Source organism: Aspergillus ambiguus (assembly GCF_047715705.1).
Source record: "Aspergillus ambiguus strain CBS 117.58 unplaced genomic scaffold BDV59scaffold_27, whole genome shotgun sequence".
Classification (NCBI taxonomy): Eukaryota; Fungi; Ascomycota; class Eurotiomycetes; order Eurotiales; family Aspergillaceae; genus Aspergillus; species Aspergillus ambiguus.
Genome location: NW_027395540.1, coordinates 200,323 through 225,755, shown reverse-complemented (window position 1 = coordinate 225,755; position 25,433 = coordinate 200,323). Strand labels below are relative to the sequence as shown.

The following is a 25,433-nucleotide window of genomic DNA, read 5'->3' as shown; positions in this document are numbered from 1 at the left end:
ATTACCAGCCACCCATAACCTATTATTATGGCACACGATATGTAGAGAATAGGAAGGGTGATCTAGAGCCAAGCTCTTTCAACCGGCATATGGACTGGCTGGACCTGGCGGTTTGGTATAATATCTATACCACATTTCTTCGCGTGATGATGGAAGTTCTCAAGGATGGCGGCGATGTTACCTCGCTTCTCCACGATGTTCGAAGGGCCTCTGGGCATTTGTTTTCCTTCTCACCTTGGTGGTAGTCTGGGCCGCCAGTCCAGGAACCGTAAAAAAACTGGAGGTGCTTTTGTTTCTTCTCTATAACTGTTATCAAAATTATCCGTTCGTTTTGGCGCCGTCCCCACTGATTTAGAATAACAGTTTGATTATGAATATGCTTGTTATGCTCTCCAGCTTCAACAACATTAACGTCAACTTCGTCCTCCGGGCCTGGGGTGTCCTTCTTATGTTGGTTGCTATCTGGGGCACCGCCTGCTGGGTCTTCACCTTCTGCCCAGGTATTAACGAACTCATCAAGATGTGTTTCAGGCGGTGGGAGGTGTTTCCTCCCGGTTGGGGCCCCATGTCCGCAACCTGGGCAGATCTAGATCTAAATCCCCTTGTCGTGAGTTTACGCAATTCCCTCGAGATCTCTTACTGGGATCACAAGGACAAACAATTCCTCTGGTGACAGCCGTGTAGTAACATCCTGATTGGCATATTGCGTTCTGTACTCTCATGACAGCAGAAGCCAGAGTTCACCGCCTGCGTATCCCCTTCGTTCCTTGCTGTCCGTCACAGGGTCCTCAAAGAGTAATTAGACAGTCGAACCAGATGATACAAAGTAAAGCCACAGTGGTGTGGCGATAAATCCATGTCTCGGGGAGATTGACTGGGTTCGAGGCTCGAAGCAACTCCTATGTCACACAAATTACTCTATGATTTCATCAAAAGCGTTGACAAATTCATCAGACAACTCTGATCCCAGAAGCAGTAAATGAATCCAAACTTCTACTGGGAAGTGCTAGTGCTGTACGTTCGATACAGAGGCCGTAGCTTCGAATTCTTATCAACCACCGATCAGGATCATTGGCCGGTTTTCCATCTTTTCCAGCTGGCCAATTCCGGCATGCCTTGGTTTTTTCCGCTTCACAGCCATACCGATCACCTCTAACAGGCTCTGTTCGTTATCGGCAATCTCACTGACCGTGATCAATTCCCCAGACTCCCACGGCAACCCGTTGTTTGCCCGGCGGATGAGGTCGCGGAGGGAGACTTCCGAGTTTCCAAACAGACACACCTTCAAACTTCCATCAGCAGTGACACGTAGGCGGTTGCAGGTGCCGCAAAAGTTATCAGTCAGGCTTGTAATGAAACCTACACGGCCCCGAAAGCCCTGTGGTTGGAACGTCTTACTCGTATCATTTTCATGGTCGGCCAGCTTGCGCAGTGGGAATTTCGCCTCTATGATCGCGCGCATTTCTTGGTAGGAGACGAGCTTCTCTCTATTCCAACGATTGCCATCAAATGGCATATACTCAATGAAGCGGACTTCCACGGGATGATCCCTGCAGAATTCCAGGAAAGGAATAATTTGCCCATCATTTAATCCACGAACGACAACACAGTTGATCTTGAGTTTGACATTGGCACCAGCATGGTTCATGTCGACTATCTGCTGAATGCAATTCCTAACTCTCTCAAAGCCTTTTCTTCGAGTCATGATCTGGAACTGAAAGGGATCCAACGTATCTAAGCTGATATTGACCCCAGTCAATCCAGCCTCGACCAAGGAGTCTAACTTGGGGCCCAGAGTGAGGCCATTACTTGTCAAACAGAGCTCCCGCAGCCCATTCTGTCGTAACTTGCCGATTTCCTGCATGAGACTGAGGAAGTCTGGTCGGACTGTGGGCTCACCCCCTGTTATGCGTATCTTTGTCACTCCCTGAGAGACAAACAACGACGAAAGATAAATGATTTCGGGCGTAGTCAGTAAGTGCGGAGGTGGAGAAAGAGCAACACCGGTTTCTGGCATGCAGTACACGCATCGCAAATTGCAACGTTCCGTGATGCTGATGCGGAGATAGTCATGTTGTCGCTTAACTTTGTCTGTCAGAAATTCCGAGAATGGTTTGGTTTTGGGATCTTCGGAACGGTGGTGGGACCGGCTCGACTATCGACGAGTCAGGATCAAGTCAAGCACTGTAGATTTTCGAGGACATACTGGGGCTTTGTGAGTCTTTGCTCCTAAATACCGGCGCTCGAGACGGCTACAGAGTGCGGTGCATGGTGACCTCAGATGTTGAGAGTGCAGGAGAGTACGTAGTAAGTATCGACTTTGCCCCATTGCGGTGAAAGAAGCGTTGACGACAGCTATGCCGATAAGGGAGAGTTGGCAGGCCTCATGGCTAGCGAGCACTACTACCCCGCACTAGGCGAACGGGCCGCCAGGCGCTTCTCATTAGGAACCACTAACTGGCCAATAGGGAAAATAGCGTCGCTAAGATGGCGATCAGCCGAGAGCAAATCAGGGTTCAAAGGGTCCCCGCAGCCCAGTCTGTAAATTGGGGCGACATGCATGACAATTGCGATATGGTTATGGGAATACGGTCATGATAAAACCAACTCTCCATTCCCCTCATCTTTTGTTGATGGACATTCGTCTGTTGGAAAACCCACTGGCAAGTCTTATTGAGGGTAGTTGGCACAGCAACGGCAGTGAAATGAGAGGTGAGGTACTGCTTCCATCTGATCGCCTTGGCCACATCCAGGTGATCCTTGTTTACATCGGCCAGGATGAATCGTGCCGGGTCCAGACGGCCTAGAGCGGACTAACCGATGCGCCGAGTGCATTCCAGGTCAACCAACCTCCGGAATGGTTGACACGCCACTGGCATGTGTTCTCCAATCAAGTCGTGAGGTCATTCCAAAAGTTAAGGTAGCGGTAGTAGACGGCTCAGCTCTCCAATTGCTGCGGAAGACGGACGAGTCGATTATCTGGGAATTGTTTGCTTGAAATTCTCGCCAAAGCCAAATACAGTCTCTCTGGAAACGTACGTAAGGGCATGGGAATATGGAGAGATTGGAATTTCCTTCCAAACGTGAGAAAGTTTCAGAGTCAGACAGCTATTTAAGAACCGCGCCGACCTTGAACATCCTCTGTGGCCCCAAAATCAACTGTTCTTTCCTTTCCATTGAACGCTTGCAAAACAAAATTTTATCTCCTTTCCTCCTACACAATGGAGATCAGTGCTACCCTCGACACGACGAATCGTCCCGATGAGTGGATGATTGAACAGGGTATGGCAGGCCATAAGCTGCCTATTCTGGATCAAAGCGAGAGGGATACCATCCACTTGTATCCGCAGCAGCCACCAAAGCTGATGAAGGATGAAGAATCAATCAGCTCTGTTGGCGATCGAGACAAGTTGTTTGTCAGGGAGCGCCCGGGCTGGAAAGGGTATGGTCGAAGTCCCAGGGGATGTGTTGGAATCGAGCATAAGGCTAATGAATTGTGGTTCGTAGATATGTGGAATGGGAGTACTATCCCGAGAAGAAGAAGGCAGCGCACAAGCTGCTCACTTCCCAGACCTTCCCGTCATGCCCTGATTTTATGTTTGGCCCAATCCCTGCAACCAACCCTGTTCTTCCAGGCGATGATTTCAAGGCATGGCACGCTGCCCTGGGCGGAGAACTCAGCTCCGTTCCTGAGGACTCCTGGAGGACGGTACTCCGAGAGAAACATCCGGATATGCTGCACCTACTCCAGTTTCCCTATAATGGAGAGCCCCCTAAGCGACTGGTCACGTCGAAAGTGATTACGCCGAACCCACTTCATTTCGTCAGAAATCACGGTGGGATCCCGCTCATCGACCGAGACAAATGGGATTTATCTTTGGATGGACTTGTCCAGAACCCCAAGCGCTACACCCTGGACGATTTGATGGATGAGAGAAAGTTTCCCCGGATGGAGAAGACCGTTACGATACAGTGTTCTGGCACCCGCCGAATTGAACAAATTTCACTATACGGTGGACAGGGGGACGAAGTCCCACAAGCGCCATGGGCTGAAGGCGCCATTGGCACAGCCCGCTATGTGGGTATCAGTCTGAAAAAGCTGATAAAAGACTGTGGGGGACTTGTTCAGCCGGCAAAGCATCTTGAGCTATACGGTGCCGAGACGTACGTCAAGGACCTGGAAGTGGGCAACTACGTCGTGAGTGTTCCCTGGTCCAAGGTGAAGGCCAACGAGGTGATATTGGCATGGGAGATGAACGGAGAGCCTTTGCCGAAAATCCACGGGTACCCATTGCGTGTTGTTGTTCTGGGGTACATCGGGGCGCGAAGCGTTAAATGGCTCTACCGCATCAAGGCTATCGAACACCCATCCCGCGCTCCTGTCCAGAGCAAAGAATACCTGTATTTCAACCAGCAGGTTGGTAAATACAACCAGCGTCCAACAGACGGCATCCAGATTCAAGAGATGCCGGTGAGCTCAGCGATCATGTCCCCTTGGACAAAACAAGCCGTTATGCATGTCGGAAAGATCCGGTGCAAAGGATGGGCATACTCCGGTGGCGGCCGATGGCCGGAACGTGTTGAACTATCCGCGGACGGAGGCTTCACCTGGTATGAGGTCCCCCAAGACAATCTGTCCAAGAAAGGTAAGTGGACGTGGCGAATTTGGGAGTTTGACCTCCCTTGTGATGCTGAGGGATGGATCGAGATTGTCTGTCGGTGCTGGGATAACTCTCTCAACACGCAACCCCTCAACGTACGCGCAGCGTGGAACTGGGGTCTACACGTTACATCTTCCGCCCATCGTATCAAAGTCTACAGTATCAACAAAAGCCGGGAAATCACGAGGAAGCGCATTGACAAGTATGAACAGCTGGGCATTCCCCTGGCTCCTCTGACCCGATATGAAATTGTCCCAAGCCAAACGGAAGAAGAATATGAACAATATTGGAGAACGCACGATCCGCGTGATGTGGACGACTGACTTGGACTGAGCAGTCTTCTTACTCTGTCATGTGATTTCAGGTTGCTTTGAATTGAATTTCTCGCTCTTTCGTTTTCAACATAGTGACCTTTGTCCTGCAGGACCCCGTGATGAGGACAATGTTCATCGTAAAGTCTGCAACTATATCGTTCCCGGTCCAGAGCTATATTATTACTTCGCTAAAGAGTCTATTACTTCCCGTCACGATAATGCGCCTAGCATCTTCAATTGGCCCACCCCTCCAAGGGAGACATATAGGACTGGCATATCAAGACATAAATTGCGCTCGGCGGCATGATACAACAAAGGCTATTTCGTCAATGCGTTTCTTCATGGGTCAATCTTGGCGCATTCAGGATAATGTTTATAACAGACCTTGCTATTACAGGATCGACTCCGGCATACGGGAATCCCGATTGACAGCCGTCTTGCATCTGGGTTGTCTCTTTCACGATCATAACCCTGAGTAGCTGCTCCAATTATCGACAACTCCTCTTTCTCGTCATACCTCAATGTCGTAGAAAATCACAGTATCGCTACTTCTGGACCAGGCCTCAACGAGTGTGATGAAATATTTAGCTGGCCAGGCCACCCCGTGCTAGTTATAGCGGCCTGGATTTAAGCACACTGAGCGCAAGCTGGCCCTATCCGTGCATCTGAAGCTTGTTTTGCCACGGGATAGAGGATCGCTGAAAGTAAAGATGTCTCTTTACGGCGAAAACCATACGCCTGATTTTATCGCCGTGTTTTCTTAGATCCTAGGAGACAAAGTCGTATGGTAGTTTAGCAGTGAGGGGCATTGAAAAAGGCCGGACTCCAATATTATTGATTAGCGGCAACTAACACTAAAGCACACACGAGAGAATAGGTTACAGTCAGTAAGGTTCACAAAAGCGATCCAAAGAACCACCCCCCGCTTAAGTTAGTGCAGTTGGAACGTTCGCGACGGAGGACTTGAAAAGCTCCTCAGTTGCCTTTTTCACGCCTGCACCCAAGTCCGGGCTTATACGAGAAAACCATCCTGCGTACCGTTGTCAGTTAAGCGCGCACAAAATAGTAGTGAGGGGTACGCAAAATAGGGAAGGAACATACCGTAGACTTCGTTTCGCAATCCGGCGCTCTTGACCTTGCTGAGGCTCACGGCAACATTGCCGAAGAACCGCTCCTCGTGCCCCGGTTCACTTCTGATAACATCCCAGAGAGCAGCAGGCTGGATAAAATCATCGTCTGTAACATGTGTGGTAAAGTTGACGACTTCTCCCACCCACTTCTCGTGTTCCGTCAGGACACTCAACGACTTTGGCCCGACACCAGTCGTATCTTGGTAAAACTTTGTGGGCTGCAGCGAGGAGCCCACATAGTTTGGATCGCCTCCATAGTTGTTGGAGAAGTTCATCAAGCCATCCCGCTGGAACGGGCAGTACACTGGCGCTTTGGCCGCATTCGTAGGCAGTTGTTGGTAATTTGTTCCCAGCCGATACCTCGCCGCATCAGGGTACGCAAACATTCTGGCTTGCAGCACTGGGGAGACCACAAGTTACCCCTATCACTTCACAATAGCTAGCCGTCAGGAGGGGGTGAACTTACTGGGATCGGCGGAAGGTGCAACGCCAGGTACCATGTTCGATGGCGAAAAGGCCGCCTGTTCGATGTCGGTGAAGTAGTTGTTCGGCTTGCAGAAAATTAGACACCTTCAAATGTGCGCAAGGGCCCAAAATCCCACTTACATTGCGATCCAAAGTCAATCGGCCAATCTGCCGAAGGGGGAAATCCTTATGCGGCCAGACCTTTGTCATATCGAAGATGTTCCACCGATAGCGCTCTGCCTGCGCGGGATCCATTACCTGGACGTACACATTCCAGGACGGGTAGTTGCCTGTCTCGATCGCCTCGTACATATCCTGGATCAGAAAGTCGGGATTCTCCCCTGCAATCCGCACGGACTCCTCTCTAGTTAGGTTCCGGATCCCCTGGTTCGTTTTAATGTGAATCTTCACGTAATGGAAGGAGCCGTCCTAATGAGTCAAAGGTAAGTATCGAGACACCTAGAAGATCGACTTGTCATACCTGCTTAGTGAACTTGTAGGTATGCCCACTATAGGCATTTATGTGTCGCAGAGACGCCGGGGTCCCTCGATCACTAAAGAGGTGAAGGATTTCGTGAAAGCCCTCTGGGTTGCCAGCGTGGAAGCTATTGACGTCAGTCTCGCTAACCTTTACCGACTCGGTACATCACCATGTGCACATACTCCCAGAACTGTATGAGTATTAGCTATGTCCTTCTCCAGAATAGTCAGGTAACAACAGGCGGATTCTTACCATGTTGGCATCCGGTAGGTGGGTCTGTGGATGCCGCTTGTGGGACCGGTTCATCGACGGGAATTTGATCGGGTCCCGAACAAAGAAAACGGGCTGTGGAGAAACTCGTCAGAAGATATCGACGGGGGTATACGCCATGTGGCCTACAGTGTTGTTGAACACCCAATCCAAATTTCCTTCGTCAGTATATAGCTTCATTGCCCAGCCATGCACATCGCGCGTTGTGTCGGCGGACCCAGACTCCGGGCCTACCGTGGAGACACGCCATAGGACCTGCGTTTTCTTGCCCACTCGGTTCAAGAAGCTGGCCGAAGTTATGTCTGAGCAGTCGTGGGTGACCGTGAATTCACCATACGCCCTGGGTTGCATTCGTTAACGCTTGGCCAGTTTCGTGTCGGGCGGAAGGATATGCATACCCTGCAGCTTTGGCATGAACAACCCTGGGTGCGCACCATGTCAGAGTTCGATTGTTCCATCAAGCTATTATCGCACTCACCTTTCAGGGATTCTCTCTCGTGAAAAGTGGGCTAGCGTTTCGATCAGTTGGGTGTCCTGAAGCAGCACCAAACCGCCTCCTTTGCTGTTGCGCAGTTGCACCGAGGTGGCGTTGTTGGCATAAGGACAACCTCCAGAGATGTTAGTTGGCGCTCATTGAAAGACTCAGAAATGGGCAGCTTCCCCGTACCTTCGGCCAAAGTGTAGTAGCGAGATTCCATGCTGTCCATATTTCTTGCTTGCACTGTAATTACGGTTGTGTAACTTGTTCTTCCTCGCCTTTCCGTCTTGGAGCATCAAGCTCCTCTATTTATATCCGTCGGTGGGGAGATATCGCCGTCCGCTGCATCACAGCGACGAGCATCGGCCAGGACTGGAGCCACCAGAGCACTGCAAGCGGTTGCAACCCATGCTGTCGTTTCCAAGGATGGCAGATGTGACGGGCAACCTTGTCAATAATCGATGAGGTTGGCACCAGAGGGGCCCCGGAGGCCATTTCTGGTGGGTAGAGAGTAGTGCCCCGTTACAATTGGCTGTCTAGTGTTACCAAAAGAAGGTTATTCCTGCTGAGTCTAGTGGATCCAAATGATAGGACCAATAGCCTGATCCATTGGCTGTTTAGTGTGACCAAAAACGGACGGAAACCTTCCCAGCACACCAAATTGATCTCGACCTCGGATGTCAACGAATGTGCACCGGACCCAAGTTTCGACCGAAGTCACCTTACGGTGCAGGGATTTACAAGGTTACCTGGCTTCCCGCAAGAGGCGTAAGATCACGTGTATTGTCAGGTATAGATCCTGCTGGTCATAGAGACGTACATCACGTGAGTTCCCACCAATCAGGAACCCAAGGACAACATCACGGCGCATCCAAGTTTGTTCAAGGAACTCGAGAGGGAAGTGGAGTGAGGCCCCATAAGTATCTCGTAGTTAGAAATTAGCCTTGGATGGAGTCTTGTAGCGAAGATATGGACAAGCTCCTCTTTTCCAGGGAAGGCATTTTCTCGTTCGACCACGTCCTCCACATTCAAAGTATGGAAAGGGATCTTACGGCTTGAACCCAAGCAGACCAGGCCCACGCCTGCCCGACAGATCTCCGCAAGAACTACTAGTACCACGAGTTCGGCAAGGGCTGCTGTACGAGAACGGATCCAAGGTATTACCCAGGTTTATAGGGAGGGCGTCCTATATGCATTTCTGACATCGTGGGGCACGTTATTGCGACCATGGACGACATGTATCTTGCATCTGCTCGGACTTCAAGCATTGCCCTTCGGCTAGGCCTGCGCACTTAAGCACCTTCTTTGGGTACCGAGGATATAGTCAAATCGTACGCATAGTCGCCTACCCAGGTAACTGTACTGAGTGAGATATATGTGGTACCCGGCACCTCCCAAGAATTGGGAATTGGGTGCAATGTATGAGTAAAATTGGTTGTATATACATAGTGACCCAGCGTGTGTTCGCCACGCACAGTTAACCTGCGAGACCTTAAACATGTTACCATTAACCCGCGAGACTACGTAGCACGTTCACAGACGGCGCGAAAAATACTGTCCCGGTTAATGGCTTCGAAAAGTCCAACAACCGATCATGTAAGCCTGGCGGATGGCCCACAAACATGCGCTCCAGCATCTTCTCTATCACCCATAAGCGGCGGGTGTACCCAATAAAGTAAGTCCCGAACTCACCATAGCCGGGAGAGCCAAAGGGCATATTATCCCGGAGGATATCATTCTCGTCACCGTTCGCGTCCTCAACCGTAGTCAGGGTCTTGTGCGAGCACTGCTTGCCCTCTTCGGCGTCCTCGAGCTCGATGTTATCGAACTTGGTGCGGCCGAGGATCTGCTCTTGTTGTTCGGCTGAGAGGGCTCGCCAGGGGGCGAGGTGGTGCAGATATTTCTGTACCACAATGTAGCTTCCCCCGACTGCATTAGGGTCTTCCTCTGCAGTGATGAGGGTGGACGACGGGACGTCTGAGCCCACAGGGTTTGCTGTGCCATCAACGAAGCCGAGAAGGTCCCGCGCATCGAAGTAGCGGAACCCCACAGTTTCATCAACGAGCGTTACCGCATCGCCGAGGATATCAATGAGCTGGCGCTCAAATTCGAAGCAAAGGTCGTAGCGCTCAGAGCGGATATGGAAGAGGAGGTCGCCTGGGCTAGAGACGGCGGTGTGCTTGGCACCCTTGACTTCGCGAAAGGGATGCAGCTCTTTCGGAGGCGGGAGCCCGGTTAGGGAGTCCCAAATAGAGCTGCCAATACCAATCGTGCAGGCGAAGTTGGCCGAGGTGTCGCGGAAGGCGATACTTTTGGACAGGTTGGAGATGTTGGCTAAGGTTGAGCGGACGATTGAGACAGATTCAGGGTTTGTGAGGGAGACGACGAGGAAAATGGCTGAGCGGGTGAGGGGAGCGCCGACGGGCTGGGCGCTCGTGATAGCTAATGTGCCCATTGCTCTGTGAGATTTGACACAGAATCTGCGATACGGACGGAGGATATGCTATAAACTAAGTAGCCTTTGTCATGCTGTTGACGGAGGAACGAATGACACGCGATGATAACACATGAAGCTGTAGATAATACGGCGAGCTTTGCCTATAGTATTGCTTTTTTTGCTCCCGCAGGCAGAGGAGTATGCGGGTAATAAAAGTACAGTGATTGCAGACAGCTTGACAAAAAGCTTACCAAGATGGGCACAACTACCTAGCTCGGTAGTCAACGCCTGCCTTCTGATTGGCCAATTACGCATACTACATTGGGGACGTCACGGGTAGATCGGGGGGCTACGTCACTATCACCGGCGAGCTTATAACTAGCTATAGCACCGAACGGCGAGAAAGTTTCCAAGACGCCTCAGACCAAGTAACAGCTCATCCTCAGATTGAAGATACACAGTCAATTAAATCATTGCAGCATGCCTCAGGGTTCGTCAAACGTCCCCAAGCTACTCTGAAGCTTCCACCTGCTAACGAAGGAGACAGACGTCCAGGAACCCGAGCACAAAGAGCCCTTTTTCGAACGGGTTCTCGACCGTCACCACCGTCACCAGCAACCTGGAGACGAATCCAAGGATGACAACAAGAACCGACACCACCATGAGAATAGACTGCGGAATGATTTGAAGAAGGACGAGAGTGGCCTCAAGGAATATTTTGAAGAGGACGAAGAGCTTGAAAGGGAGGGGCAGACTTACGGAGGACTGATGTGATCGCCTCCTTTCCGGGATATAAGTGGCGAAAAAAGACATGCCGCATGCATTCAACGCTCTGTAATCCAAAAATGTTATTAAACTCCATGATCGCGTGGTTCAGTGCCCGTGCATCGACGATAAAAGCGAATCTGGCGTCCATCCGTCATCGACCAATAATCCATGATGCTTGTTTCCTAGGCGATGAAGCAAATTTATAAGACACTTGATCACGCCCTGGCGCGCTTCCACACTCAGGGTGTCGAGAACTTGCACCAGATCAGTAATATAGCCAAACTTGAAAGCGCCCTCCTCGAAGAGTAGTATCAAGGTTTCATGGAGTATAGATCGTAGATTGTGGACCGAATCCATCCACATGTGTTGAGAGTCTCGCAGGAAAATCTCGAGTTTTGCGAGTGTATCCAGCGCAGGGGGTAGTCCATTCTCATCAGACAACTGCGAAGCTGACTCCTGTACAAGGACGCTGATGGCAAACAAACACCACAGCATTTCGTCTTCTAGTCCCATCACGCGCGGATCGCGGGAAGAGTGTATATATTGATGACGCAGAAAATCAACTGCAGAATGGATAGCAGGGTATGAGAAAGATTCTGTGAAGTATAAAGACCGCATAAAAGTTCTCATATCCTGAATAAACGATATCAACCAAAGGCAACGAACCTTCTGTACATCGAAGAAAAAGCTGGGTTGTAGGACGGATGAAAAGGGAACGGGCCGAGAGATCTGGTCAAGGTTGTTGGTGGATTCGAGCCATGAAGGCCGTGACATTAAGGAGACACTAAAACCGTCAGGATCATATTCTCACCCCCTCGCGGACTGCACATACAGGTAGACAACGAGTTCCAAACGCCAGTTTTCATGCAGGGATCGGACCCCGCCCTTAGCATCAATCATCCGCTGGAGACCGTCACGGTGGATTTGCCAATCTGCCACTGTGCCCCAGTATCGCTAACGAGAGAATTAACTAACACCCAGGTAACGCTTCGCACGGGCGAACTCACTTCAAATGTGAGGAGACGAACAGTAGCAGCAAAAGCATCGTCACTGAGCTCCTTCTCAGGGTCCGCGAGCCAAAGTCGTAAGATTCTAACGGCCTCGATCTTATATTTGAGAGCGTCGGAAGAATTTGTTCCTCGGCGCGGCGGAGAGCCAGCATATAGATGAGCCAAGTGAGCGGCTGAATGCGCCATAACGCAATTGAAAGTTGAGGCATTCGACAGGTCTAGCGGAAACCAAACATCTCTCATTGGGTTAAACTCGGTGACATCCAGCTCTTCAAACATCATCGCCGCGTGAGTGCCAATCCCTGCGGTCTATTAGTCACATCCCATATCTACAAGCAGTAATAGCACAATGTCCTGCGTACAGTGATGCAGTAACCTCTGATGTTGGCTCGTCAGAAAAATAGGACAAGTCTGGAACGGGTCCGGCCTTGAGGTCGATAGCGCATAACCTATACCGCACAACAGCTGAGCAGGAATGCCGGTTCTGACGTTGTCTGCGTCTTTCTCTTTCTCATCATCTACCCCAGCAAGACTCTGCCGTGACTTCGTTGAGGAGGGCCCTTCGCTGTTACTCGAGCGGGGGAGAAGAGTTCGGGATATTCTCCTGCCATGATTCGACTTGGCCAATTCATTGCGCTTGTGGCGATGCTTCCAATGCTCCCGCATGGCATGGCTTCGAGCTTCTGACTGGATATTCCCAGACACGAAGGTGAACTGGGGTGTTCTTCCCGAGAGGCTGGTAACCTGCTGAGACATTGTTTGTTTTTATTTCCTTTCCCTCATTCCTTTCTTTCGCATGCCGTGCTCTGAGGAAGAGGGTGAGGGATCTGGGTGTGGGTGGGCTGAAGATCGAGATCACATGATTTTGTGCAGTCCACATATTTAAGCTTTGGCATGCAGTGGACCAATTAACATGGTACCATTCGCAGGAGCACTATCTGCTATTTGCTCTCTATCCTGCGCATTACGCCTTCACCGCCGCACGGCCTAATTTCCAGCTCACACAGAAGGGCCTGGTGGATCGGTGAGTAGTGGGACAGTCCTACTCCTTACACAAGCACCGAGTATTTACGAGCACGCGGTAATTTACAATCTCAAACCAAATGCGTCAGATTATCTCGATCACTTGCCCCTGGGTGGCGAATCCAGTGGCTCTAAGTAGAAACCACCTCTATCCATCTTTCGTGGTGAGTTTGTCCCCTTCACATCTTTGTACAACCGGGTAGATTGGAGCGAGGAGCCAATGCAGTCATGGCCCCTTCCGTAGTTTTTGTCGGAACACATCTCTCCGCCTCGTTGGAAATGACAGTAAACCGGGACTTGGTGAGGTTGGCGGCGAGCTGCTGGCAACTCAGGTCGAGTCGGTGCGGGCTGCATCGGTGTAGACGAAGAGTCGTGCTGGCCAGACTTGACGTGTAGCCACGGTATTGGGGAAGAAAAGTGTTATACTTTGCTATTTCAGCCGACGCCCGGAAGCCTGAGGCTATGATTGATGGTGAAAACCCGACCTGTTCAATATCTGTGAAATAGGTTCGCCGCATGCCAACCTTGCAACGGTTAGAGCCCGGAATAGTTATTAGGGCATACATTGCGATCCAATGTAAGGCGGCCAATCTGCTGCAGAGGAAAACCCTCGTGCAGCCAAGTCCTGGTCATATCGAAGACATTCCAGCGATAGTGCTCGGCCGCCTCAGACTCATCAGCTGCGCATAGATGTTTTATACAGGACAGTCGCCTCGTTCGACAGCCTCAAATATGTCATGAAATAGGTAATCTGGATGAGCTCCTAAACTCTGCATCCCTTGCCCCGCCTTGATGGGAATTTTCGGCATAATGAAATGAGCTATCGTGGACATAAGTCCGTGAAAATATTCGGAGAGTAATTGGTCATTCCTACCGCCTTAGCAAACTTGTACGTATGTCCATCGTAAGCTTTCATATGGCAAACGGTTGGGAACTGCCAACGTGGGAACTGGAGGCATTAGAGATACTAATGAACCAGAAACTGCCAGGCGTACTCCCAAAACTGTGTAACCGCGTCAAGTTTTCTTCGCTCGTGTTTGAAATATAGAGGGCATACCATGTTTGTGTCAGGAAGATGGCTTTGTGTATATCGTTTGCAGGGGCAGCTGAGACAGGAGCTTGGTCGGATGGCGGAAGAATAACTGCGGTCACGAGGTAGAATGTAAAGGTGTATATGGTCCCTCCGATGGCCCGAAGGTATGTATGGATCACTGAGGATCAAGCCGAGGAGAAGCTGCTCAGTTTGCAGGTCTTGATTTGCGATCTTAGTATTATGCTTACAACCATGCGAGCTTTGGTCTGATAGACGGGGAACTTCACACCACGCCTCACGCCTCGTTCACTGAGTGACCGTTGCCATATCCCCTAAGCATGGTGTACTGCGCGTACTTGCAGTGGTGTACAGGGGTCCAACGTAATACTTCCTGCCTGAAGGTAGAATAATGAGCAAGCAAAGAAGCATAACAGTAGTCGAGCAAGCACGTGAAAGGCGAGCCTCTGATTGGGTGAATACTACTACCAGATCTAGGTAGTGGGTGGGGGGCCGAGCCAGCGCGGCCGTTGTACCAACAGGTCGGACCCACCAGCAAAGCTTCACTCCAACTTCTCTTCTTCGCCTTGCTGTTGCTGCACGTTGTTCGCAGATGAGATTTGCGCCGGTCTAAATTGTGTCTCCTCTGAACCAGAGAGTATAAAATATACCCCACAACGAAGCCAGGTCGGATTATGCCGACTTGTATCCGAATCCTATCAGACTATCCTGACCTGACCCTGTCTTGCCAGCGCAGCCGAGAGTCCAGTAATCGGTATATTTTTACCGCTTCTCAGTCCAAAAGTGAAAAGGCACGGACGGATGTATCGGAAAGCATGAAGGCAGAGTACTGTAAATTGGGTCTAGAATACGATTGACGTGGGCGCAAAGGTTAAACATGCTAGATCCATTCGCAATGCCTTCAGCTGTCCATTGGATCATGGACTATCGCAGCCCGTACTTGAGGCTCAAATCCACCTGTCGTAGCAATATCGGCCAATCCAAGTCGATTAACAGATATTGGAGTCTGCATTGGAAGAATGATATTTGGCGTTGCGCCTGCACCAACCACACCTGCATCCGTGTAGCCGACGCACGAACATCCTATTAAGGAAAGACTATGAGGCGAATGGGGTTATTTTGGACAGGTCTAGATTACAAGCTTCAGCTGTCTATGTCGCTTTTTGGTCTGAGTCAATGACGTCCTCTGAGGAGATCATAGATGCGATGAGCTATCTTGCATGGAACTGAGCCCATGAGACCCGACCGGGTCTGCATATAAAGGGCGCCTTGACCGCAAAGATGTATTTCTTACACAAACTACTCGATATCTTGAACCTCAGTCAGAAGTCCTCATCGCTTACCTTCATGTTCATTATGTCTGTCCAAGACAATGCCAGATTTGACTTCATTGTCGTTGGTGGTGGTACGGCTGGCAACGTCGTCGCCGGTCGACTGGCAGAGAACCCTAGTGCTCGAATCCTAGTTGTCGAGGCTGGGGTGGCCAACTCCAAGGACCTTGAGGATATCAGAATCCCCTCAAACGCCATGGAGCTGCGTGGCAGCCAGTATGACTGGGCCTACAAGACCACCATGGTCAAACGCGACGACTATGAGCGTATCGAGAAGCCTAACACTCGTGGTAAGGCTCTCGGGGGCAGTTCATCACTAAACTACTTCACCTGGGTCCCCGGCTCCAAGGGCACTTTTGACATGTGGGAGGAGTACGGTGGAAAGGAGTGGACCTGGGACACGCTTGTGCCCTACCTGCGCAAGAGTGCCACATACCATGACGACGAGAACGCATACTCTCCAGACCTAAAGAAGATTGGTACAGGCGGACCCATTCCAATCTCGCACTCGGAATTGATTCCCGAGATGCAGCCGTTCCGTGATCTGCTTACCCAGGCCTGGAAATCTACAGGCCAGCCTATCAACGAGAACATCTTCGACGGCGAAATGGTTGGCCTTACCCACAGCGTTAACTCGATTTATAAGGGCCGCCGCTCCGGCAGTTTCCTCTGCGTCGCCGATAAGCCAAGTATCACTATTCTGCCACAGGTGCACTCTAAGAAGCTTATTATCGACGCCGCCGATAAGAGCTGCAAGGGTGTGACCGTTATCACACCCTCAGGTCAGGAACTCAACCTCTTCGCCACCCGCGAAGTCATCGTCTCCCAGGGTGTTTTCGAGTCTCCCAAGCTGCTGATGCTCAGCGGTATTGGCCCCTCCGCTGAGCTTGCTAAGCACAAAATTCCAGTTATTCTTGACTCCCCCCATGTTGGCCAGCACCTGCTCGATCACCCTGGCGTCCCCTTTGTGTTGCGCGTGAAAGATGGCTACGGGATGGATGACTACGTCCTCCGCCAGGGCACCCCACAAAACAAGCAAGCCATCCAGGCCTACCAAAACCAACATCGCGGCCCGCTGGGCTCCGGATTCCTTGAGATGGTCGGCTTCCCTCGCATCGACAAGTACCTAGAGAAGTCACCTGAGTACCGAGAAGCCAAGGCGTCCAATGGCAACAAGGACCCGTTCTGCCCATACGGCCAGCCGCATTTCGAGCTCGACTTTGTATGCCTCTTCGGCAGTGCCTTCCAGTGGCACTATCCCACTCCAGGAAAGGGTAATTACATCACTGTTATGGTTGACCTTGTTCGACCGGTCTCCGAGCCGGGTGAAGTCACCCTGAACAGTGCAGACCCACTGCAGCAGCCCAACATCAATCTGAATTACTTCAACAACGACCTCGACATTATTGCGATCCGTGAGGGTATCCGCTACGCTTATGATGTGCTGAAGAATGGCGATGGGTTCAAGGATATCATTGTTGACGAGTATCCGTGGGAAATGCCGCTACATGATGACAAGCTGATGAAGAGAACCGTTCTGGACCGATCCCAGACCTCTTTCCACCCATGTGGTACGGCCCGTCTCTCAAAGATTATTGAGCAAGGAGTAGTGGACCCCAGTCTCAGGGTCCATGGAATTAAGAACCTGCGTGTCATTGACGCGTCTGTCATCCCTGTGATCCCCGACTGCCGTATCCAGAACTCGGTGTACATGGTTGGCGAGAAAGGCGCCGATGCGATCAAGCGTGACCATAAGGACCTTTACTAGGAGAGTATCTCGGTCCTAAGTTTGCTGAGTAGTAGTCTTGTGGCTTCTGGACATTCACATTTACCTGTTGGAAGTATATATATATCCTACATCTAGTTACGGAATCCGAAGTATTGCAGCCACCACTTGAGATGCCAATTAGATCAGATAAGGGTATATATTGTCGGCCGGACTATCGGCAACCAGAGCAATTGGCTGAAAGATACGTACAAAATGGTCTTCTACGAGGGCGGATATCAGCGATTCAACAATGCAAGTGTATGCCTTTGGGAGTTTTGGGATAAAAATACTGCCATCGATCAATTAGTACCACAGTGCTTGGATTCGGCTAGGTCGCGGTTTTAAACGTATTTGACAAGCAACTTGGCCAACACCATCGAGTGGGTTACCCATTGCGTTTTGGACGCGATCAAAAACCTCACCCAGTCCAACTACCAACCATGTCTCCAAAAGCGCGTCAAAATTCAAAAAATCCAGCAGAACAGGAGGGGATAATTCTACTTGCTATTCCTGCTTTAGAAAGCAAGAAATTTGCAGTATTCGTGAAGCTGCACCTGTTTTCAATGTCTCTTTTGAAACTCTACGTCGTCGACTCAGTGGAAGAACTTCGCGCTCAGAAACGCGGTCCCGAAGTGAAATCCTGCTTTTCTCGACGGTTTATTGACGCGCCAAATGCGAAGACCCTAAATTTATTAAACAGTGGGTTGACAGCGTAAACATCACTATAATGCAGCATGGGATCGCACAAGAAGATATGTACAACTTTGACGAAACTGGCTTCGCTATGGGCCTCGTAGCTACAGCTCGAGTAGTTACTAGAGCTGATTACTATGGAAAAGCGCGTCTTGTATAATCAGGCAATCGAAAATAGGTTACTTCGGTCAAGTGTATCAACTCTACTGGTTGGGCGCTTCGTCCATGCATTATCTTCAAAGGGAAGGTCCGTGTAGAGGGTTGGTATCAGATTCCAAAGCTCCCATTGAATATCAGGATTAAAGTTAGTCCTAATGAATGGACTGCTAATGAGATAGGTCTTCACAGGCTTAAAAACTCTCTCTATCCCTGCTGCTACCAGCCGTACGACAGGAATATCGCCTATGGACGGCCATGGCAGCCATCTTACGCCTCAATTCGATCAGATATACAGTGAGAATATTATTCCTATTTATATGCCTGCGCATTCTTCCAGAAATCATCAGCCTCTAGATATAGGCTGTTTTCGGCCTCTAAAAGGCGCGTGCAGCGACTTGGTGAAGCAGAAAATAGATTTAGGAATCAGCCATATCAACAAGCTTCGTTTCCTAGATATCTTTCCAGAGGCTCGCAAAAGCACTTTTACAGCAGAGAATATTCAGAATAGCTTTATAGCAACTGGCCTAGTCACATTTGATCCAGATAGGGTGCTTAGCAATTTGGGCATCCAACTAAAGACCCCTACACCACCTGGCAGTCGATCAGTCAACCGATTCAGCGCCTAAAATACCCTATATAACCAGGCAGCTGGAGAAGCAAGCATCTAAAGCAAAGAAACTGCTTAGGAAACGCGCCCACAGCCCTTTACCTTTGCTAGAAGCGCGATTAGATAAGATTATCAAAGGCCGTGAATTGACAGTTACTAAGCTTGTTCTTGCAAGGGAAGAAATACGCAAGCATCGGGCTCATAATGAATGGGAAGCGGAAGAAGTCCACTAGGCAGCAGCTACAGAAGAGGGGTCATATGTTCAGGAAGGTCTAGAGCGATTCCAGCGCGAGAATAATGTTCAGTAATCTCAGGATACTATGCCTATAGATCCAGCGCTTTCTGCAGTTGGGCCGTGCGTACGAGCGCCACCGCAGTGTTCTAATTGTCACGTTTGGGGGCATACTATAGTCAGATGTCCTAAACCACTTAGTAATCGATTCTTATATAGAAATGCAATTGTTTGGTTGATAAAGGCTCTAGTATTTAGCCCATGGGCAGGAATTTGAGTGGAAGTGCGGCGCGCGTTGGTATGCGGCGCTCGCTAGCGAAATACGTTAACCGTTAGTTGCCCATGAAAACCCAGGGAAGCAGAATGTTGAATAGGGGACCTGGATGAATGGTGAGTGAGTGTTGGGGTCGCGGTGGGCCCCAGCTCGCTCGCTGATCGGCGCAAATCGAGGTGTCTTGCCATAAAATCGCAATATTCTCTTCCAAGCCCGCCTGCAAATCCAATAAGAATACATATACAACAGGAGAAAAGAAGCAAACTGTATCTCAGACCGTGCTAATTCTAACCCGGCAGCATTGTCAGCAAGTCGTGCTGGTAGGCTTAGACGACGGACTTCGTTCTAAGTCAGAAGACCCTAAAGACGGAAGGACCCGTTAAACTTGACGTTGATAGCTTGACCGATGCCAGGCTCCACCTTGCTAAACATAGCAATAACATTCAACCTCAACTCCTCTGATATGCCTTCCAAAGTCTCGGAGACACTGGTCACCCATTGAGCTCTCTCAGCCTCGTCAAAGACCTTGTTCCATAGTTCCCGCGGCTGCAGGAAATCATCCTCATCGATAGTTTTCTCGTTCTGACCAAGGAAAGCATTCGCTTGCAGTCTTTCTGTGTGTCTAACATCGGAAACGCGTTGGGAGGGGATGTTTGCTTGGAGAGCACTGCGCACGTAGCTCGGGTTACTGCCGTAGTTCTTGGTCATAGTAGCAAAACCATCTCGTTCGTATGGCGCGTACACTGGGCAGATGGCTCGGTTGGGCGGTAGCTGCGTATAATTCACACCAAGGCGATATCTTTGAGCGTCGGGGTAAGCGAACATACGTGCCTGGAGCACTTTGCACGTAAAACGGTGGTTAGCATATTGCAACTTGTCAGTGTAGAAGAGGTATTGATACTTGGATCAGGTGTCATTGCAATTCCGGGAACCATGTTGGAAGGCGAAAATGCGGCTTGTTCAATCTCGGAAAAGTAGTTCTCTGGCTGGGGCATTTTCAGTAAATAGACGAGACATTGGTGAGTGATCCAGATCTTACATTTTTGTTGAGCGTCATTCGGCCGACCTCAATCAAAGGGAAATCTTTGTGAGACCACACTTTAGTAATGTCAAAAAGGGCATTACCCAAAGTCTCTGCTTGCTCTGGCTGGGCGACCTGCACATATAGCTTCCAGACTGGGTACTGGCCACGGGAAATAGCGTCCCAGAGGTCTTGAGTATGAAAATCTGGGTTCACGCCAGCCATTCTGGTAGCATGTTGCCCAGAGAGATGAGTTGGCCTGTTGACGGGCCGGAAGTGAAATTTGCAATAATGGAATCTGCCATCGGATGCCACAAGCTTGAAGGTATGGACGCCGAAACCGGTAACCCGGCGGATAGAATCAGGGAGACCGCGAGAGCCGAAAAGGTGCATTAAAGCGTGTACACTCTCCGGTTGATTGACATGGAAGTCCCAGAACTGGAAGGGTCAACTCCGCCTCTGGAGAGATTCGGAAAAACTCACCATAGTCGGGTCCGGTCTGTTGGTAGCAGGATGTCGTTTATGGCTCCTGTTCAGTGATGGGAACCGCACGGGGTCACGCACAAAAAACACAGGCTGTTGACAATCAGATGTCAAAATCAAATAGCTGGGAAACATGTGGATGGCATACAATGTGATTACCAACAATATCATGATTGCCTTCCTCTGTGAAGAATTTCACAGAAAAGCCTCGCACGTCTCGGACGGTGTCGGCACTGCCCTTTTCGCCTCCCGTAGTACTGAGGCGAAAAAGAACCGGAGTCTTCTTGCCCAGCCCATTGAGGAATTTGGCGCTGGTCAACGACGAGATGTCGTTGGTGACTTCGAATTCGCCCCAAGCGCCCGCAGCTTTAGCATGGACAACTCTAATGAATTGTCAGTACATCAAGTCCCACGGTAGACTGAACAAGGCATTGGCTAACCTCTCTGGGATACGTTCGCGGTTAAAATGAGCCAGCGTCTCTAGCAAAAGCGTATCGCCCAGTGTCGTCAAACCACCCCCGCCGATTGTGGGCAGGGTGCTGCTGACGGAAGGGTCAGAAACAGGTTGACCTAACGTGAAATATTAACGTTTGGACCATGGGATTGATAGATAGGAGGGAGAACCTTCGGCCAGAGTAAAGCTAGGCATCGGCATGGTGAGATGTATTGTGTTTGTCGCCTGAGAGTCTGGGATAGATACGTCTCTGGCTCTTCTAACAGAGGCATGCCTGGCCTTTAAGTAATGCCTCGAATGTGCCGCAGATACGTCCTGCTCTGTTGATGGATCCATCTTCCTCAGCAATTCCGTCGCGACGCTACTTAGGAACAGTATCTGACGAGTAATACGCACCATTGAATGCGTCCCATTCTCATGGCCTACGGCGATGTACCGTGCCGAGTCTTCTCCGGATCCCAACTTTCGCTAGTTGCCTTTGATAATTCGCTCATAATTCGGATATCTCGGCTAAGGCTGTCATTGTCCAAATACCACTGGGAATGCAACTTTTTACGATCAATTGCAACATTACGAAGAAGCACGTTGGTGATTCTCGTACGTTGTCGTGCGGGGATACCCCACTACCCCTCACGAGGGGTAAACTCGGCCACTAAGCACCGAAATAGCCCCGAGATTTCATTCTTCATTTGGTAGTACTACGATATGTGGTAAGGATCTTGTACAGAACTATTAGCAATTCCATAACGAAGTCTCACGATGAAAGCGCTCGGAATTCGGCAGGGGCTTCTTTGTGCTCAAATGAACCTTGAGTTGTATAAATACATGCCGATCTGACGTTCATTTGCAGCATTCGAACAATCACCCAGAATTAAAAGATCACATTTGAACTCTTATCTTCCAAACACAAGCTACCATCATGGCCACTGTCTCTAATGGATCCGAATACGACTTCATAGTCGTGGGCGGCGGCACTGCTGGGAATGCGGTAGCTGGGCGACTCGCAGAAAATCCCGACGTGCGAATTCTAGTCGTTGAAGCGGGCATTCCCAACCCAGACCAGATCGAAGAAATAACCACGCCTTCCAAGGCGTTCAATCTTCGCGGTAGCAAGTACGACTGGGCCTATAAGACGACTATGATCAAGCGCAACGACTACGAGCGAATTGAAAAACCCAATACCCGTGGGAAGGCGCTGGGCGGAAGCTCCTGTGCCAACTACTTCACCTGGATCCCTGGATCAAAGCCCACTTTTGATGACTGGGAAGAATTTGGTGGACCAGATTGGAACTGGGACAATTGTGTGGAGTATCTGCGGAAGTGCGCGACTTACCACGATGACGAGAAATTGTACCCCGCGGAACTGAGCAAAATCGGCACAGGAGGTCCTGTTCAAATCGCCCACGCCGACCTAGTCCCTGAGATGCAGCCTTTCCGCGACGCGCTTACTCAGGCTTGGGTGTCTAAGGGTGAGGTTCTCACCGAAGACATCTACTCGGGCGAGATGAGGGGTCTCACTCACTGCGTGGACACCATCTACAACGGCGAACGCCAGGGCAGCTTCCTTTACCTCAAAAACAAGCCAAACGTGACGATCCTTTACGGTGTACAGTCCAAGCGACTTGTCATTGATCCTGACACGCGTATCTGCTCTGGAGTGACCGTTGTCAACGAAGCCTCGGGCATTGAGATTAGCGTCTATGCTAGACGTGAGGTGATCCTAGCTCAAGGCGTCTTTGAAACACCGAAGCTTCTGATGCTTAGCGGAGTTGGCCCTGCGGCAGAGTTGGCTAAGCACGGCATCGACATCCTAGTGGACTCACCTCACGTTGGTCAACACTTGCTAGACCACCCAATTGTGCCATTCGTTCTCCAGACCAAGGACGGCTTTGGCCTTGATGATCATATCCTTCGCTCTGGCGCCCTAAACGACAAGGCTATGGCCGCATATCAACGTGACAAGACTGGACCGATAAGCTCTGGTCTCCTGGAGCTCGTTGGTTTTCCTCGTATTGACCAACGTCTCGAGAAGTACCCGGCATACCGCGAGGCCAAGGCTGCGAACGGAGGTTTGGATCCGTTCGGCCCTGCTGGCCAGCCTCACTTCGAGCTGGATTTCGTCGGCATGTTCAGTACTGCATTCCAGTGGCACTACCCTGTTCCTGAACAGGGAAGCTACATGACGGTCATTGTCGACCTGCTGCGACCCCTGTCGGAGGGTGAAGTCACTCTCAACAGCAGTGATCCGCTCGTGCAGCCAAACATCAACCTGAACTTCTTTGCCAATGATCTCGATATACTGGCCATGCGTGAGGGTGTTCGTTGGACATATGATGTGTTGACCGATGGTGCTGGATTTAAAGACATAGTTGTGCAGGAATATCCATGGAAGATGCCTCTCCACTCGGATGAAGAGATGAAGAGAGCAGTGCTGGACCGAAGCCAAACTGGATTCCGTACGTTGCTTCACCAATACCTGAAAACAAGCACTAACCTATAGACACAGATCCGTGCGGTACTGCACGCCTGTCCAAGAGCATTCACCAAGGCGTCATTGATTCGAAGCTCCGCGTGCATGGCGTTCGCAACCTTCGAGTCGCTGATGCTTCTGTGATGCCTGTTATTCCTGACTGTCGCATTCAAAATTCCGTCTACATGGTTGGGGAAAAGGTGAGTAACTTCCGGATCCCATTCGAACAGCCTCTAACAATTTCGCTAGGGCGCGGACATCATCAAGGCTGCGCACAAGGACATTTATGAAGCGAAGAGTATTCCTTACTTCGTCTCCAGTCGCCTCTGAATGCGGCCAATAACATCTCTTCTTTCTTACTGCGAGAGGTTGTAATTTCTGTCAATCAATGTGTTCGTGTTTGGGGGTCACGTGGCCCACGGTTCATTCGGGGCGCTTGTTAGATAGCTTCACCTTCCTCACTTCCACTCATTCATTCCCTGTGTAGAAATTGCTCTTCGATTACTGCTAGAACCTAACCCTTCAGCTACTCTATACAGGAATTACTCAAATATACAGTCAAAATCTACTTAAAATAAGCGAATCACGAGAATCACTATGTTTGCACTTTTTGTGCAACCTAAGGTTTGAGTTGAACCTGACAGCTTCGACTCTTAAGAATCCTGGAGTCGGATCGCGACCTTAAAACCTTGGAACCTGAATCTGATTCTTGGCGATTCAGAGTGGAATCGAACCTGGAGAATCGCGACTCCCACAAAAAGGGTTAGATTTCGGACTCCCTCAGAAGTCTGAAATCTAACCATTTTGGTTATTTCTAAGAAGTGGATACCTCCTAAGTACCTAGCGTCAGGTTCTTGGAAATGGTGCGCCAGTCATTGGCACACACAAGGCTCCACTAGCCACACAGGGACGGTTTCGAAGTGGCTGGGTGTTTCGTAGGAGGCGTAGATCCTGACTAAACTGATGTATCGGCCTATGGTTGGTAAACAAATGTAGCGATTCTTACCTTGTAAGGTTAGCTTTGGTTGTTTTTCGCAGATGCTTTTATTTTCCTTCTGGAGCCTTTCCCCATACGTCATGCTGTCCAAATCGGTTAAAAAAAATGTCTCTTGTCCTCTCCCCGTCCTTGGCGTTACCATCACGGCATCACACACTGCATCCCAATGTTTCCATTCTCGAGTGTAAGTACTGTCGATCATGGATTCCTTCAAATATCATCTTTGACTCGATTCGTGGTTATGGCTGATGCATGCGGTTCAGTCGCTCGGATCCTAATTGGCATACCCGCTATAGTAAGTTGGACAGTCCAAACCTTCTACAACTCTTACAAGCGATTGTCATACATCTCTTTCTACTTCACTCGTGCTATCTACTTATCGTCAATCGGACAATGTGCTATCGATCCAGATTAAAATCCTCCTTTTTCGTTCCATTTGTTCCGACATCCTTGTGGGTAGCGGTGTGCGCCCCTCTGAGGATCTAACGCCTCCACTGTACTTCAACCTCGCTGCAACATCTCAGCATGTTCAGGTAATCGACACGTATCGATAGAACATCTCCAGATACTTTACTTTTCTCCCGCTTTTGTCCTAATTCACACTTTTACCCAATATGTGGATGACCGTCTTTGGTCTCTTTGTTCTCATCTTTCTACTCGTAAATGCTTTATATGCTCTATATAGAGGCTTTTTATCCCAAAGGAAGTCTTCTATTTATGGTCATAGTAAAGCTCACCAATGGGCCCAACAGCCTCAGATATATCATGGCATCAAAGGATTATCTGGTAAGGACACAGCCTAAATTACTTTCCTAGGATTCAGCTAATAAAACTAGCAACACAAAGTCTTCCTCAA

General features: G+C 49.9%; 10 protein-coding genes across 10 annotated transcripts; 5 read left to right on the top strand and 5 right to left on the bottom strand.

Moving 5' to 3' along the window:
- The first annotated feature begins 424 nt into the window (after positions 1-424).
- Positions 425-681, top strand: BDV59DRAFT_183230 (uncharacterized protein). The gene has a single exon (XM_073690465.1). The coding sequence runs from the start codon at positions 449-451 to the stop codon at positions 671-673; it is 225 nt and encodes a 74-aa protein (XP_073545875.1). The 5' UTR covers positions 425-448; the 3' UTR covers positions 674-681.
- An 8-nt stretch (positions 682-689) lies between these two features.
- BDV59DRAFT_183229 (uncharacterized protein) lies at positions 690-2,458 on the bottom strand. The gene is made up of 2 exons (XM_073690464.1): positions 2,207-2,458; positions 690-2,155 (listed from the first exon to the last, which is right to left on the bottom strand). The coding sequence occupies exons 1-2, from the start codon at positions 2,327-2,329 to the stop codon at positions 1,052-1,054; spliced, it is 1,227 nt and encodes a 408-aa protein (XP_073545874.1). The 5' UTR covers positions 2,330-2,458; the 3' UTR covers positions 690-1,051.
- Positions 2,459-3,221: 763 nt separating this feature from the next.
- On the top strand, positions 3,222-5,102 carry BDV59DRAFT_209265 (sulfite oxidase; the record flags this gene model as incomplete). The annotated part of the gene is made up of 2 exons (XM_073695366.1): positions 3,222-3,442; positions 3,508-5,102. The coding sequence occupies 2 exons, from the start codon at positions 3,222-3,224 to the stop codon at positions 4,982-4,984; spliced, it is 1,698 nt and encodes a 565-aa protein (XP_073545873.1). The 3' UTR covers positions 4,985-5,102.
- Positions 5,103-5,841: 739 nt separating this feature from the next.
- Positions 5,842-8,479, bottom strand: BDV59DRAFT_183225 (catalase). The gene is made up of 11 exons (XM_073690463.1): positions 7,989-8,479; positions 7,800-7,929; positions 7,720-7,743; positions 7,451-7,661; positions 7,304-7,396; positions 7,234-7,241; positions 7,052-7,175; positions 6,712-6,999; positions 6,572-6,656; positions 6,077-6,505; positions 5,842-6,005 (listed from the first exon to the last, which is right to left on the bottom strand). Exons 1-11 carry the CDS (start codon positions 8,026-8,028, stop codon positions 5,902-5,904), a joined length of 1,536 nt encoding a protein of 511 aa, XP_073545872.1. The 5' UTR covers positions 8,029-8,479; the 3' UTR covers positions 5,842-5,901.
- Positions 8,480-9,306: 827 nt separating this feature from the next.
- Positions 9,307-10,254, bottom strand: BDV59DRAFT_209264 (Dyp-type peroxidase; the record flags this gene model as incomplete). Its single annotated transcript, XM_073695365.1, has 1 exon — positions 9,307-10,254. The coding sequence occupies one exon, from the start codon at positions 10,252-10,254 to the stop codon at positions 9,307-9,309; it is 948 nt and encodes a 315-aa protein (XP_073545871.1).
- A 409-nt stretch (positions 10,255-10,663) lies between these two features.
- Positions 10,664-12,833, bottom strand: BDV59DRAFT_183223 (transcription factor domain-containing protein). Its single transcript, XM_073690462.1, has 4 exons — positions 12,377-12,833; positions 12,012-12,316; positions 11,837-11,958; positions 10,664-11,788 (listed from the first exon to the last, which is right to left on the bottom strand). The coding sequence occupies exons 1-4, from the start codon at positions 12,768-12,770 to the stop codon at positions 11,110-11,112; spliced, it is 1,500 nt and encodes a 499-aa protein (XP_073545869.1). The 5' UTR covers positions 12,771-12,833; the 3' UTR covers positions 10,664-11,109.
- On the top strand, positions 10,717-11,010 carry BDV59DRAFT_203828 (uncharacterized protein; the record flags this gene model as incomplete). The annotated part of the gene is made up of 2 exons (XM_073694330.1): positions 10,717-10,726; positions 10,784-11,010. 2 exons carry the CDS (start codon positions 10,717-10,719, stop codon positions 11,008-11,010), a joined length of 237 nt encoding a protein of 78 aa, XP_073545870.1.
- Positions 12,834-15,444: 2,611 nt separating the features above from the next.
- Positions 15,445-17,187, top strand: BDV59DRAFT_194562 (GMC family oxidoreductase; the record flags this gene model as incomplete). The annotated part of the gene is made up of 1 exon (XM_073692421.1): positions 15,445-17,187. The coding sequence occupies one exon, from the start codon at positions 15,445-15,447 to the stop codon at positions 17,185-17,187; it is 1,743 nt and encodes a 580-aa protein (XP_073545868.1).
- A 2,090-nt stretch (positions 17,188-19,277) lies between these two features.
- Positions 19,278-21,649, bottom strand: BDV59DRAFT_183222 (catalase). The gene is made up of 8 exons (XM_073690461.1): positions 21,507-21,649; positions 21,281-21,430; positions 21,097-21,226; positions 20,805-21,039; positions 20,657-20,749; positions 20,192-20,611; positions 20,054-20,138; positions 19,278-19,991 (listed from the first exon to the last, which is right to left on the bottom strand). Exons 2-8 carry the CDS (start codon positions 21,309-21,311, stop codon positions 19,513-19,515), a joined length of 1,473 nt encoding a protein of 490 aa, XP_073545867.1. The 5' UTR covers positions 21,312-21,430; positions 21,507-21,649; the 3' UTR covers positions 19,278-19,512.
- Positions 21,650-21,912: 263 nt separating this feature from the next.
- Positions 21,913-24,108, top strand: BDV59DRAFT_183221 (GMC family oxidoreductase). The gene is made up of 3 exons (XM_073690460.1): positions 21,913-23,566; positions 23,617-23,780; positions 23,830-24,108. The coding sequence occupies exons 1-3, from the start codon at positions 22,030-22,032 to the stop codon at positions 23,908-23,910; spliced, it is 1,782 nt and encodes a 593-aa protein (XP_073545866.1). The 5' UTR covers positions 21,913-22,029; the 3' UTR covers positions 23,911-24,108.
- Positions 24,109-25,433: the final 1,325 nt, after the last annotated feature.

What these genes read in the sequence shown, in the direction of transcription:
- BDV59DRAFT_183225 (XM_073690463.1), bottom strand. Translation starts at nt 8,028, where the DNA reads ATGGACAGCATGGAATCTCGCTACTACACTTTGGCCGAAG. An exon ending in GATTGACTTTGGATCGCAAT is followed by an intron (nt 6,657 to 6,711) that starts GTAAGTGGGATT and finishes ATTTTCTGCAAG; the next exon opens with CCGAACAACTACTTCACCGA. An exon ending in ATTGCGAAACGAAGTCTACG is followed by an intron (nt 6,006 to 6,076) that starts GTATGTTCCTTC and finishes AACGGTACGCAG; the next exon opens with GATGGTTTTCTCGTATAAGC.
- BDV59DRAFT_183222 (XM_073690461.1), bottom strand. Translation starts at nt 21,311, where the DNA reads ATGCCGATGCCTAGCTTTACTCTGGCCGAAG. An exon ending in ACAGACCGGACCCGACTATG is followed by an intron (nt 20,612 to 20,656) that starts GTGAGTTTTTCC and finishes TGACCCTTCCAG; the next exon opens with TTCTGGGACTTCCATGTCAA. An exon ending in GAATGACGCTCAACAAAAAT is followed by an intron (nt 20,139 to 20,191) that starts GTAAGATCTGGA and finishes AAAATGCCCCAG; the next exon opens with CCAGAGAACTACTTTTCCGA.
- BDV59DRAFT_183221 (XM_073690460.1), top strand. Translation starts at nt 22,030, where the DNA reads ATGGCCACTGTCTCTAATGGATCCGAATACGACTTCATAGTCGTGGGC. An exon ending in CCGAAGCCAAACTGGATTCC is followed by an intron (nt 23,567 to 23,616) that starts GTACGTTGCTTC and finishes CTATAGACACAG; the next exon opens with ATCCGTGCGGTACTGCACGC. An exon ending in TCTACATGGTTGGGGAAAAG is followed by an intron (nt 23,781 to 23,829) that starts GTGAGTAACTTC and finishes CAATTTCGCTAG; the next exon opens with GGCGCGGACATCATCAAGGC.
- BDV59DRAFT_183223 (XM_073690462.1), bottom strand. Translation starts at nt 12,770, where the DNA reads ATGTCTCAGCAGGTTACCAGCCTCTCGGGAAGAACACCCCAGTTCACC. An exon ending in TCAGAGGTTACTGCATCACT is followed by an intron (nt 12,317 to 12,376) that starts GTACGCAGGACA and finishes AATAGACCGCAG; the next exon opens with GGATTGGCACTCACGCGGCG. An exon ending in TTCGTCTCCTCACATTTGAA is followed by an intron (nt 11,959 to 12,011) that starts GTGAGTTCGCCC and finishes TTCTCTCGTTAG; the next exon opens with CGATACTGGGGCACAGTGGC.
- BDV59DRAFT_183229 (XM_073690464.1), bottom strand. Translation starts at nt 2,329, where the DNA reads ATGGGGCAAAGTCGATACTTACTACGTACTCTCCTGCACTCTCAACAT. An exon ending in CAAAGACTCACAAAGCCCCA is followed by an intron (nt 2,156 to 2,206) that starts GTATGTCCTCGA and finishes ACTCGTCGATAG; the next exon opens with TCGAGCCGGTCCCACCACCG.
- BDV59DRAFT_183230 (XM_073690465.1), top strand. Translation starts at nt 449, where the DNA reads ATGTTGGTTGCTATCTGGGGCACCGCCTGCTGGGTCTTCACCTTCTGC.